At 31.7% G+C, this 15,251-nt stretch overlaps 1 protein-coding gene across 1 annotated transcript; it reads right to left on the bottom strand.

The window, feature by feature from the left end:
- Positions 1–4,550: 4,550 nt before the first annotated feature.
- On the bottom strand, positions 4,551–9,463 carry LOC143226487 (uncharacterized). The gene has a single exon (XM_076457512.1). The coding sequence runs from the start codon at positions 9,274–9,276 to the stop codon at positions 8,368–8,370; it is 909 nt and encodes a 302-aa protein (XP_076313627.1). The 5' UTR covers positions 9,277–9,463; the 3' UTR covers positions 4,551–8,367.
- Positions 9,464–15,251: the final 5,788 nt, after the last annotated feature.

The following is a 15,251-nucleotide window of genomic DNA, read 5'->3' as shown; positions in this document are numbered from 1 at the left end:
ACGCTTGTAAGTTTTTATTTTTTCTCTTAGTTCTAGACTTTATCGTATAAATCTGTTGCATTTTTATATTCTTTCCCTTCGCTTCCTAGTGAGTGGCTCAATAAGTATAGACTTACGACGCTAAAAATCGGGTTTCGATAGTCGTTGTAGGCGCAGCGCAAATAGACCATTTGTAGTTTTGAACTTCAAACCAATCATTCTCCTTTTTTCTAGTCAGAGTTTGTTTACTGCGTTTTCATTAACTTATGCTTATCCCCAAATTCTGTATAAATTTATTAGCCTCTTCAAAAAAAATTCACTCTTCAATATTTTATATTATTTTTAATGGGTTAATTTAAGCTTTCGATATACATATATATATTATTCTTTGTGTATTTGTTCCACCTTAATCCTTCCTTTTCCATTTTTGTCGCAGTCACCCTAAGTTTAATAACATTAACTTCTTTTTATCTTTCTTTTCTTACATTTCTGCAAGTGTGGATGAAACATAATGTAACATTTATTTTAACGTGTTACAATACTATTTAAGGAATTTTAAGAAAATAAAAAGTATTTGATATTTACAATTTGAACAGCAGCTTAAGGTTAGTATTTGAAGTGGTTAATTAATTAGGTTTGTTTGTTTGGAAATTTCGCACAAAGCTACTCGAGGGCTATCTGTGCTAGCCGTCCCTAATTTAGCAGTGTAAGACTAGAGGGAAGGCAGCTAGTCATCACCACCCACCGCCAACTCTTGGGCTACTCTTTACCAACGAATAGTGGGATTGACCGTCACATTATACACCCCCACGGCTGGGAGGGCGAGCATGTTTAGCGCGACGCGGGCGCGAACCCGCGACCCTCGGAGTACGAGTCGCACGCCTTACGCGCTAGGCCATGCCGGGCCAATAATTAATTAGGATCACTAAATGGGGCTAGTGCATCATAATGGATATCTCTCATAATATGTAGTAAGATGATTCGATTTAATTCTATTAGCTGTTTTAACAACCTACAGAATGAATTATTTTATTGTATAAAGTTTGGGTATCGAAACCCGATTTTAAGTATCATGTGCCCCCAGGCGTAATTTTGAGCCATCGAAGATGGGATTTCACAATAGGAAAATCTTTCGACATTCTTTGAAAGTAAAGGTGTAGATGCGAAGTACTTGGATTTTCAGAAAACATTTAACAAAATCCCACATAAAAGGCTTTTTAAAAATTATCTGTGTAAGTGTGAAGGATAGGTGGGGTCATTTGATAGAGTTTGGTTTGTTTTGAATTTCACGCAAAGCTACTCTGGGCTATCTGCGCTAGCCATTCTTAATTTAGCAGTGTAAGACTAGAGGGAAGGCAGCTAGTCATTACCACCCATCGCCAACTCTTGAGCTACTCTTTTACCAACGAATAGTGTGATTGACCGTCACTTTATATCGCCCCCACGGCTGAAAGAGCGAGCATGTTTGGTGTGACAGGGATTTAAACTCGCAACCTTCAGATTACGAATCGAGTGCCTTAACCACCTGGCCATGCCGGACCCTTTTTTTTAGAAAAGTGGCTAGATGTAAGTAAATCAAACGCTTTTCATAAATGGAATTCAATCAAACTGGATTAATATTAGTAATGAGGTTCTTCAAAGCTCAGTGTTAGGATTTTCGCTCTATTTAGTTTACGTCAGTGACATATACGAAAAAATGCTTAATGTATTATATAAATTTGCTGAAGGCTTTCAAGTGTTCGTTGCTGGCTACAAGGCAGCTTCTGCCTTTAAAAATAATTTGGATAATGTGGTGAATTGGGTAAACAAATGGCAGATAACTTTTGATTATAATATGTGCAATGTAAGGCATGTAAGATAATATAGTTTGAAATATGAATATAATATTGATGGGAATAACTTTATTAACAGTATTACGATTAAAACAATATTGGGCCTCTGGTGATTAGGCTGAAGCCATCCTAGCAGTGTGCTACTGCTAGTAGTAGAGCAGATAGGATAGTAGGATGTATCTATGGAAATACTAAATAAGTTTAAAGAAATTATGGACTATTGGTTAGGCCACATTTGGAATGTTATGTTTAGCCTTGTAATCCTTAGCTCATAAAAACAATGAACTGTTAAAAAGGGTTTAGAATAAGGCTACTAGGATAATACCTGTGATGGAAAAGTTATGATATGAAGATAGGTTAAGTTCTCGGTACTTATTTTCTCTTGAAAAGGAAGGAGTTAGAAGAGATCTAATTTATGTGTTTGAGATTGGTAAGGGAAATGATAATGCAGATGCACTATCTTTCTTTTATATTTAATACTGAGAATGGTAAATCTAGCAACAGGAGTCAGCTTCACATAAAACAGTTTTTTTCTGACAGGATGGCCTTTGGAGCAGGTTGCTTTCAGATGTGGTGGATATAGTTAATTTGAAGGATATTGAGAGAAAACTTGATAACAATTTGAAAGATAAGGGCTGGCTTTGAAGCATTTGTTGGGGTGGAGAGACTTGGTTGATTTAGTGGTTATGACAGCCCAGAGAGATCAAAAGGTCTCTTTTTGTCCTTTGATATTATATGTTAAAATCAAGCTCTGTGTTTTAGTAGTTTACATATCCAATACAATAAAGAAACATATTAAAAATATCATACACCTCACACATAAATTTATATTCTCAATACATTTTAGCATATTTAAACTGTATATACAGCATTAAACAACATGGTATATTTCAAAAAAAAACTTTCAACAGAATAACTCTTTTAAACCAAAATGTTCATATCTTGTACTGAGACAATAATTTGTGCATCTTTAAGATGTTTCACCTGTATTTTAAAACTGGCCCATAAATTTAACTTAACTTTTAAGTTAAAACATATTGCATACATAATTTATGACATTTAACATGACTGTTTTATAGTGTAAAAATGGCATTGCTGAGACAGCTAAATATAGAAAGCTGTCCATTTTGACCATAGTGGCCAATTCTTATGTCAAGAGTTAACCAAGCACTTATCCTGTCAATGTATATATTAAAACCACTTTGATTATAATATGGTACTCCACATTATTTTTACATTGACTAAGATTTATTCTGTAAATAATAAAAGAAACCTATAAGTATATCCTTGTATGTAATAAAAGGCAACTACTTGACTTGTCATTCAAAATATTTTCATTGGTAAATTTCCCACAATCCTTAATTCTTTATAACAAACACAACGTAAAACAATTCAATACACATTAATCCACTAAAACTGTTTATTTTAAAACAAATCTTATTAAAATCATAAATTTTCTATGAGTCACTAAACATGTTTTGGTTTGGTTTGTTCTGAATTTTGTACAAAGCTACACGAGGGATATCAGTGCTAGCCATCCCTAATTTAGCAGTGTAAGACTGGATGGAAACAGCTAGTCATCACCACCTACCACCAACTCTTGGGCTACTCTTTTACTAAGTAGAACAGAGTAAACATTTTTACATTTTAACAATTACAGAATTACTTACCTCTGGGTCGAATCCCTTGAACTGGGATCACTGAAGAATTTCAACTTTTTATAAAATATTATGATACAATATGCCTTCTCACAGAGTTTGTTTGTTTTTGAATTTTGCACAAAGTTACTCAAGGGCTATCTGTTCTAGTTGTCCCTAATTCAGCAGTGTAAGACTAGAGGGAAGGCAGCTAGTCATCACCACCCACTGCCAACTCTTGGGCTACTCTTTTACCAACGAATAGTATGATTGAACGTCACATTATAATGCCCCCACGGCTGAAAAGGTAAGCATGTTTGGTGTGACGGTGATGGCATATTACATATAATATCTTTAAATGCAGTACTCTTAATTTCCTCTATTAAAATCATTTGAATTTTCATATTATATTCAGTTTAGACACTTATGCAGTCTTTCATAATGTATGTAATTTGCTGACAGTCAGAAAAATATTATGCCCATTATACAAAGTACAATGTACTGATCAGTTGAGGCAACATTTCATGTAAGTGGTGTATTTGTTTGAAATTATGCACAAAGTTACACAATGGACTATCTGTCCTCTGCCCACAATGAGTAATGAAACCCAGTTTTTAGAATTACAAGTCCACAGATATATCACTGTGCCAGTGAGGGGCTCTTGTGAGTGAAAGATGAAACTAACATAAATGCCACACCAGAGTTATTGAATGGTCTTGTCCGACAATAGAACATACAAGTTCCAATAAAGGTTAGAAGCCAAAGTGTTTGGCCCTTAGTGTCTGCTTGGGGTCAACTTGGAGATGAAAGTTCGAGATAATCCTACAACTCCCCGATACTAATGATACGCATTTTCAGTTGGATGATTGCCCTTGTAGCCAGAGACTATCTTGATAATGATCTGGTTATGAAGGATCACTACTATGGCTACTTTGATTTTTGGATTTCATTCTCCCTTCTCAAACTTTTTTTAATGATTATTTTTCTCAAAACTGAACTGTACACAATAAATCACTGGACAATGTTATTCAGACTGTAGCACCATACACAATTTTAATAAGACTGATTGCTATTTAAGTTGTAATACAGGCAGAGGCAAAAATCATTGAAATTTCTTTATTACTCATATGTTGTATTGAACATATCTGTATCTCTTGGCAATGTAATAACACTAACAAATGTTTTCAACTGTCTCATTATTACTTTTTGTTGCAGTTATGCTTACCACCATAGAAGTGGATGCACAAGCATACCCAACCCTTAATACATAAAAGTATATATATAATTGGTAACTGAAACTGTCAGGACTTGGTGAAACTCCATAATTACAGAACTGAGGAAAACAAGACACCTGTACATTTCACAAATACATCATTTACTCATGCCTGTGGTTTTGTAATAAAAGGCATCATTGGGTACAGGCTGAAATCTTTTATAATAGGGTTTGTATACTCGTTCAAACAAAGAAACAGAAATTACCTTGACATTCATCTACAGAAAAATGGGGTAACAAATAGAAAAAAACTTAAGTTAGTTTGATTGTTTAGAACTCTTTGGATTTAAGACATCTATTTATTTGTAGGATTTTCAGACTGTCTAGTTTTTATCTTTTTCACAAATATGTAAAATTTTGCAGTTCTTTTGTAGATCAAACTTTTAGTTTCAATAAGGTGAGATGCAAAAGTAGACTCTATCTCTTTAACTTCCAACTACTAGAATGTTCTTTAATTTTCATTTCTGTAGAATACCCTGTTTGACCCAAAAATACTGTATTATAATCTTGACACTTTAACTGTTATACATCACTATTGCTATACTTTTCAATTCTGTCTTTGTTGTTGCACATCTTTCCTGGGCTGTAGAAAACCAGTCTGTAGATTTCTGATATCTGACAAAATGCTAATTAAATATATCAAAGTAACTTTTCAGTAACTCCTGATCAACGTTTATTACATAGAACTAAATAACAACTCTATAACACAGGTGATTCCATATATTAATCTAGACAAGATCATAAAAGTTCAGACAATTTCAGTATTTTAAGATAAACTAATTATTTAATCATGAAATTACCTTTACAATTTGCATATTAGCTATAAAGTAGTAATAGCCAAACATTATTTGTCTGTAGTAGCCCACTGTATCTAAATATTCTGGAAGACAGGTATGCAAGTAACATACTGATAAAATTTAAGATATTAAAATTCAGAGAAATAAATCTGAAACAACTGATAAAAAACCATTTATATTTTAATAAAGAAGATGTATCTACTAAAGTGCTCTTCATGGTAGATAATGAAAATAAATGTAATATACAAATTTTCTAATATTTTAAACAGAAATGTAAAATAATCCTAAAAAGGCATGCTGTTGTCATTTGTACCTCAACCTTGACAAACAAACAAAAATTACAGAGTGAAGCTGTTCACATTGATATATTTACTAACATGTAAACAAACTCTAGCAAATTTAAAATTATATCTTATAAAACTTGGATATGCTATTGCAGAAGAAACTGAATTGAAATTTAGCCTTCAAAGTGTAGTACATTACTACTGTAAATGGTAAAACCCTTTCTTGTCATAAAAACACACTTCACAGTCAAGTCTTGTAAATCTATGCAATGAACTGAAGAGTATTGTATCTATGGCTTTGAGTTAAACCTCTCAAATGGGTCAAAACAGGATTTCAAAACTGCTAATTCAGGTTCACTTTTTTGACAGTTTATGGGGAAAATGCTGTATGTACAACACAGAGTACTTTTCAAGTGGAAGTTAATAAAACTTTTATAATTTATTTCACTTGAAACTATCTTTTATTCCAGTTTACCTAATGAATTAACATGTTTGGTTTCTGATATTTAATCAATGTGCAGCTTTCCATAGCAAAATTTGTCTTGTCTGACATGACATTTATAGTTATGTGCTCGTTTATGAGATTACACTCTGTAGATTAGATTTTGTTCTGGTGTCACAACCATGCCATTTGAAACAAGAAACATTTATCTCATCCAAAGCATATAAACTGGTTGTTCAGTTTATATAGAGCAAGATATAATTAGTAAAAAAATTTGAAATGATACTTGCAGAGACATTTTCATACCCATATAGTGTATCATTGAGACTGGTTAAAAAAAAAAAAAAGAGTCAACAGGCTAAATGATCTCTTTTGGTAGTAAACAATTACTAGTGATTAATGTTAAACTGTAGAGACTGTGAATTATACATTCTTAATAACATGAATAACTTACAAAATATAAAAGAAGCATATGCTAAAATTAAATCACTTATAAATATGTGGTACTGTATATAGTATAGTGGTTTTTAAGAATCTAAACAATATTGACATTATGAATCTAGTATATTCATCCATTTCATTTATCAGTATTCATTAATCATCATATATTATATATAACATAAATGCATTTCTGTGTAGAATTTTTTTACACTGACTGAATACACTAAAGTTTCTTTGCATATTTCTTTACAGTTTAATAAATACTTGTACTGTATATCCAGCAACCACACATATAAATTATATACACCTTGTGTACTTTGTATACACAAATGTAAAATTTACCCACCAAGAGAACATCCAGAAATAAACAAGTGATGTGTGAACCTGTTGTCCCCTTTTAGAATCTACAGTTCAACTTTCCTACATGTCCCTATAAATACATAAAATTTAAAGAACATGCAGTATTGATATAAATTATTTATTCTTTATATCATTCAGTACACAAGCTGTTTAATTAAAACACTAAAAATAAATATAAAATTCAAAATATCATTCAGTTCCCTACTTGTCCATAAGTTATACCAGCACCAAGGAATTCCACCAACTTCCATAATGCTGGACATAAATAACCACAACAAAAAAGGGTTTCTTGCAGTGGTGAAGCATATGTTCATGGTATTTCAAATCATAATTTGCTCACCACAGTAAACATACAGAATTTTAAAAATCTGGAAATTTCTGTTACTAATTTATTCATTTGAACTATTCAGCAACTGAATTATTTAAAATACCCAAAATACAGACAAATGTATTATTCGATTCACCACTTATCACTGAGTTAGACCAGTATAACACAGTGACAGATAATGAATGGAATGACAGATTTGGCTTGACATTTCTTTATAATTTTAACCTTTATTCAACATATGTACAGCAATAAGTCAGCTAACCTATTAAGGCTGTTCATACACACAAAACAAATACTTAAACCCATCATTTACTTTTCCTTAAAATAACTGACTCCAATTTTTAAATCCTTACTATTATAAAAGTTCCATCTCCCACTACTGCTGTGAGTAACTCATACCATAAGCTACATACTGTCATGGAAAAAACAAAAAAACTGGAGCTTAGCTTGTATTTACAAATTCTTAAACTTGTTTCCTCTTACTGTCTGAGATACATGGAACAAAGTAGCCCTTTATCCTACTAATCTTCCAAATATCCTTGTAAACATCAGTAAGATTTAAACACAATTAACAGTAAGATAATAACACTGGGATAAATTAGACTGTACAAAATTAAATGTATTTAACTATACTGACACTAGTCAAAGAATATTACAAATGTTTAATCCTCCTCTGTTCAATTTCTTAGCATTTCATGTGTTAAAGCAGTTATTTTCAGTTACATACAGTGTCATTCTTTCTACAGTGTTAGTTATATAGAATTATTTGTATTAAAATGTTCATCTGCAATCTGAATATTCTGTCAATTTCATGTTTTAAGTACAAGCATTATTTTTTAATGTGTTAAATTCAGTATAGTCAATCAGATATAAATTATAATGTTAAGGCTCTAAATTATCTTTATATAAACCTTATTTGCAATACATTAAAATAAGATTGTGAATTGTTTGCAGTTTCATGTGTGTTCTTTCAATAATTGAACTCTTTTATGTTTCAGTTGTTCATCTCAGTTGAGGAAGGACTTGACACATTATGAACTTCATCAGCACTCAAGTTACCCGTGCTATTAATTGTAAAGATATCTTCTCCATCACCACTGCGAATTTCAGCCGTACTTAAACTGTCACTATTTGTAATGGCATTAATACTATCTCTAGTACTACTGTATGATTCATCAGCACTCAGGCTATTAATATTAGCATCATTATACATTCTTGGTCCAGTATTATTCTGAGTTTCATCAGAACTCAAGCTTTCAGTTTCACTACTTGTAATGTTATGGATATTATTAATACTTTCATGAAGAGTGAGAATTCCAGGCATGTCTATCTGTGTAACATTACTAGAAGTTACAGCATTCACAACACGATTTGTATTTCTTGACTGTGAAAGCCTTTGATCAGGAAAGTGATTTTGCAAATATCTAAGTCCTCGAAGACGAAGTAGTTCAAACCTTTTCTGGTTTATAAAATATCCATACATCATTTCCATTCCACTGACGGTAGAAAGTTCAAGGCTCATGTTATGTCGAAAAGCATGATTTTTATGTTTTTCTGCTCTACGTAAAAGACATTTTATGTTTCTCATTTTTTCTCTCAAAAGTTCAATATGTTTCTTGGCTTGATTTATTTGTCGGCATATTTTCCTATATTCATTGTTCAACAAGTTATCTAATCTTTCACTATTGGATGTTACGCCAGAAATATGTCTTCCACTAAAATTATATCTAGATCGCCCTCTAACCATAGCCTGAACATGAAATTGAGCCTGAGTTCTCCTAATCCTAGAACTTAAAGAATTTGAGGTTGAAGAACTGTCCACAAAAATGTTTTCTTCCTGATTGGCAATACCGGTATTAGTGTAACTGTTAGGCCTATTATTATTATTACCAGATAAATCCATTAAGCCTAGTAATTTTATCTTACAACTGATTTCTTTAATTAACTAATTAAACACACATAAGGAGAAAATGCCTGAATATTACTAAATAATAATAATCGATTACTTGTTACTACAGCAATACTAATAGTCTTTTCATGCAAAAATCTGAAGTTTACGAAACCACGAAGAAATTAGTCAATTGCCCTCTATTGAGAATATACTCATACAGGCGTGATAACATGAAAATATAGAAAAATAAAATAAAAAGAACTTTGGTTTGTTTTGAATTTCATGCAAAGCTACTTGAGGGCTATCTGCGTTAGCCGTCTCTAATTTAGCAGTGTAAGCTAAAGGGAAGGCAGCTTGTCATCACTACCTACCGCCAACTCTTATACCAACGGATAGTGGAACTGACCGAAACACTATAACTCCCCACAGCTGAAAGAGCGAGCATGTTTGGTGTGACAGGGATTTAAATCCGCGATATTCAGATTACGAATTGAGTGCCTTAATCATCTTGCCATCTCCGGCCATAAAAAGAAGTTATACTTAATAATTTATAATCATAGGGTATTAAATAAAAGTTTGCTGGGCAGGTTTCCTCCTTATGGTTGATGGTTTGGAATTATGGAGAGTGCAATATAACTTGTCCACTGACCAACTTGCTGTGACAATTGGACAAAGGAAAAGTTGTGATTCGGTTGGTGCTAAACTCCTCCAACACATAAATAAATAAAAAACTGACATTTTAATATATTTCAACATGGTTTACAGTTTTCCAATATCATTGAATTTTTTCAACAGAATTTTTGTTCTTTGTATTCTCGAAGAGCTTATTCACAGTTAATATTTTGTCGTGATTCTTAGAAAAACTAATAAGACGATTCACGATAAACAAGTTGAATATTCATAAAGTTAATGAAAATGTTTATAATAATGGCTTAGAAGAATAAAGTAACTAATGACGTTAAATAAAAAATATATAATAAAGTGAGGACCGTAACTAGTACTTCTAAATTAGAGACGGCTCGCACAGATAGCTCTCGTATAGCTCTGCGCGAAATTTGAAACAAACCAGACTTACAAATATTATACGTATTCATCTTGCTTATGATGTATTCATCATTAGATTATACCCTTCACCAGTATGAGGGGGACACATCTTTCATGCACAGTAAATTTCATGAATATTTGAACAAAGGCAATGATTGTTTTCGTATTAGTTATTATTTATTTATTTAATTATTTTGATTATGTGAAAGATTGTTTGTTTGTTTTGGAATTTCGCACAAAGCTACTCGAGGGCTATCTGTGCTAGCCGTCCCTAATTTTGCAGTGTAAGACTAGAGGGAAGGTAGCTAGTCATCACCACCCACCGCCAACTCTTGGGCTACTTTTACCAACGAATAGTGGGATTGACCGTCACATTATACGCCCCATACCAAACCCGCGACCCTCGGATTACGAGTCGCACGCCTTACGCGCTTGGCCATGCCGGGCCCATGTGAAAGAAAGATACCAAATTTTAAACTCTTTAAACTTTTATTTTTATCCCATTTGTAGTTTGGGATATGTTCTCTTGTTTATATTTAAACTTTCATTTTAATTGACATACTAGGTTCATTTAAATTTCTCCAAAGCGAAATAAAACTAATTAACTAAAAGAAAATTAAAAAGAGTAAAACTTTCCTGCATTCTGTGCTATTTATATATTACTCATCCTTTACAACAAATAGCTACCTTAAAATTAGTATTTTCTATCAAATGTATTGTGCATCCGTGTTTCTGCATTTCTGATACCTCTCAAGGTTCTGTCATCTAATGTTGCTATGAGAACGTAGGCACTTTGGTGATTAATATTATTGTTACCAGTTGGTTGGTTCTAATTTAACCTCAAATCCAGCAAATATAGTTTCGTGTTTATGTTACTTCAACTGAACCTGTATTTTTTATGATGTATTTCACTGGTCACTATTATTTCCATACTTGCTTTTGCTTCCAGTTTCTTCTTCCCACTTTTGTCTTCCACCGTCTACATTCCATTCGCATGACTCTTGTTTCTTCCTTTTGCAGTTATTTTTCACTGAATCTTGGTGTTCCTTGTTGTGTGATCCTCTATAGTATTTCATTTTGGGTTGTGGGTTTCTTTTTTCTCTCCCTCTCTCTACTTTAATGTCTTCATTTCTTACTCACTCAACTTACTTGCTGCTTATTACGTTTCATCTTACTTTTAGGCTTTAAATCGAGGCCTTGTCATCTTTACTGATAAAACTTGTAAACAACTGTTTTCTACCTTACTCTACACATATTCCATTTTATTGTTGTTAACTCTGTTTCTTTGTTATTTTAGGGAATTTCTTATACTTTGGTCTCTTGAGTTGTATGAGCTAATCACCAGTCATCTCTTCACATTTGAGTTTCTTACAAGTGGAGTTCTTCTTGATTACTGAAAATTTTACAAAAACCAATAAATTTCATTCCAAGATATTTAGTTGATTGGAATAGCGAAAGTGACAGATTATAATTACATTTATGAATTAATACACATACTAGTAATAATCATGTTTTTTATAACATAGACTCGATATTTATGCCAATTATTTAATCAATTTTGGGTTTATTTTAAAGCCTTTGTTATGTTTATTTTGTATAAAACAATGCATTATTATTTCCTTTTTTGAATTTTAAGTATTACCACTAAAAAACAGAAATATGTACAATTCATGCACACTATATAAAAATTCATACAGTGGCCACTATTTCAAAATATTATGCTGCAAAAAACAAACATATATTAAAAACAAATTATAACTGCTAAACAGTTATGTTTAATAATCCTGGCAATTTAGGATTGAATTTTTCTGTTGGTAAAATCTCACGATATGAACATTTGAGGGAGAAAGTTGCTTCAGTGATTGAAAACTATTCGAAGAAAAAATTCGATGAATTATTAATATATACATCTCAGTAAGTACTATTTTAATAGTAATAAATAACTATTTCTGACAAGATTGCTCATATTACAAATCTGTTATTAAAATTTAGAATGATACTTATGTCAGGATAATATTTTATTTAAGTATTTGTGACTTGAAAAGAAAAATGAACTTCAGATCCTTGCTAAATCTTCTTTGTAAGTAAAAAATGATATTAATGTATTGCGTACACAGTGAGATTTCGAAAATTTTGTGTAACATTATCACGGTAAATATGCATTATAAATTACATGGTAGAGTAGTTATGCCAGTCAAATGAAATTTGAGAAATGATGGGTGAATTTATTTGTTTGAAATTAAGTACAACGCAACACAAGGGGATATCTGTATCCTGCCCGTCACGTTAGTAAGTCCGCAGATGTAGCAGTGTAAGACTAAAGGAAAGGCAGCTAATCATCACCACCCATTGCCAACTCCTGGGCTACACTTTTGCCAACGAATAGTGGGATTGACCGTAACATTATAACGCCCCCACGGTTGAAAAGGCGAGCATCTTTGGTGCGACGGGGACGCGAACCCGTGACCTTCAGATTAGGAGTCGAATGACTTAACCAACGTGGCCATGCCAGGCCGATATTCAAAGTATAAAAAACAAAAGTGGAACACTTTACATTCTTACTTAAAATGTGTATCATAATGATTACCCTTAAACCAAGAAAAAATACAATAGATAATAGAGAAATATAAAAATGATTTTTAAGAACAGGCTCATTTCTAACCTTTTCGTGATGAGTCAAGAGTCAGAAGCCATGCCATCGCGTTTGTTGATTTGTATTAAAAATTATATTGAATTACTTACTTTATCATATTTAGACTATAATTTAAACTTTAACACTGTGTATGAGTTGATTTCTTAATTTAAAAGCAAATATTTAACAGAACACGCCTAAATATAGATTTCAGTGAATCACGTGGTATATTGAATGCAGCATCGTTTAAAATTCGATGTTTGTGATGTCCAAATACTTAGTCTGTAGTTTCGTACAAATTATGAACTAAAAATTACTAATATTACCAAGGTAGAATGTACTTCTTTCTAATTTTGGAAACGGACCATATATACATTTACTTCAATATATGGCATGTGAATAACCAATCGACAGTTTAGAATGTCTCTCATGAGGTTTTCTCGGCCATTTGTGAAAACGTTATCGTGTTCTTTTGAACCAAGATTTCAAGAAGGTAGGTTGCTCGAAGTTTCATATTTTATTAAACACCTAAATACATTTTAGTTACTAAGCTTAATAAATTATAATGGAATTCTGTGGTATCAGTATAGTTACTAATGAATTTTTGGTTATTCAATTGTATTGATATAAAATCCGAAAACATTTTGTTTGATATCCTACATTTGCGAAATTTTAAAAGGCTTAGTAATTTATGTCCAGCAGCAACCGAGTACAAAAGTCGTAGCGAGAAGAGATAATTATTTGTTTTACTTCTGTATCTACTGTTCTGTATTTTAAAAGAATTAAGTTTGATAATGTATTTCTAAATAGTAATAATGTATGTACATATATAATGTATAATAATTGAAATGTGGTTATATATTACAAAATGCTAGTTCAACACAGCCAATAGAGGGAAGACTAAAAGTTAGTTTTATATTACTGGATACAAAACATGATCAGATATGGTCAATGCAAGTTATGCAATGTTAGCTTGGCAAACTGGAGGGTTAATACAATAAAAAATAATTATCAGACTTAAGCTACTTCGACAAAACAGCTGTATTTTCGTGTTATAATATATAATCATTTTAATACGAAAAAGCATAATCTATATTTCCTAATTTTTCATGACGTTACGAGGTTGATCAAGTGACATAGTTAGGGTATAGAAAATAGTATAAAACATAAAGTCTCGCTGAAAACAAACGCTTGAAGTGTAATTAGCAGGTTTTAGAGATTACGCAAATAATAACTGAGATTTTTGGGACGACGAATACATTTTTAGTCGTACCATGAAATCACCTTGCACTACTGTCGATATTTTCACAAACAAATCTTTAGTAAAAATATTTTATTTAGAAAATTTGGTTTTATGTGTACAAAAAAGTTGTAGTTTTTACTAAAAGTGTGCCAAATTTTGCGAAGATACACCTGTTGTATAAAAGGTTATAGGGCAAATATTTAACTTGTGCAAATGTGTAATCAAACTCGTGTATATTAAACCGATACCGTTGCGAAACGGAGATTCTTGCTAAAACTTTTTTGTAAAAAAAGGTATTATTGTACTGCATATACATTGAGGTTTTGAAAATTTCGTGTGTTATAATCACTGTGAATATGCCTCATAAGTGATATGTTAGAGTATCCATGCCAGTCGACTAAAATTGCAGCATTTGAGCATACTGAAACTATAAAAAAGAAAAATGAAGCACGTTACATTCTTACCTAAAAAAAAATGTATCACAATGATTTTTCTCTCAAACGAAGAAAAAAAAGCAATGTATAATGAAAAAATATAAAAATGATTTTTAGGAACTGACTCTTTCCTAACTGTCATAACCTTGTACTACTCCCTTTATTTCACTTGGAAGTATGTATAAGTCCTTTGTACGTTTACCTGTATAACACAATATCTTCTGTTTATTTTAATATATGTAATTAACGAAATTTGATTTCATTATCGATTTTAATTAATAAACCAAATGACACGTTAAATCACACTATTTTGAATTTCAAACTCATTGGGATTTTATTTGCTAATTGTTGCACATCTTATCGCCCTTTGCAGATAATTTCCACATAAATAATATTTTGAAAAAAGAACTCTTATCAGAGTACTCGACTTAAACTGGAAGAAAATATAGATTTTATGATAGAAATTAATTGTGCATCATGTATAAACAAACAAAAAAGACCTAATTATGTATTTTTAGACAAATGCAATTTCATATTTTGTACTTGCATAAAATACTTTTCACAGCTATAATATTGTTTTAATTTTACTTTTTTCTGCTTGAAGAGGCCAGTGAATATGAAATTAATCTTCTTG

This window comes from Tachypleus tridentatus, chromosome 1 (genome assembly GCF_004210375.1).
Source record: "Tachypleus tridentatus isolate NWPU-2018 chromosome 1, ASM421037v1, whole genome shotgun sequence".
Lineage (NCBI taxonomy): Eukaryota > Metazoa > Arthropoda > Merostomata > Xiphosura > Limulidae > Tachypleus > Tachypleus tridentatus.
Note: the sequence above shows the minus strand (reverse complement) of the source record. Positions and strands in the feature narration are given on the sequence as shown.

Bases quoted from the DNA above. Each gene is read 5' to 3' on its own strand.
- LOC143226487 (XM_076457512.1), bottom strand. From the start codon at position 9,276: ATGGATTTATCTGGTAATAATAATAATAGGCCTAACAGTTACACTAAT.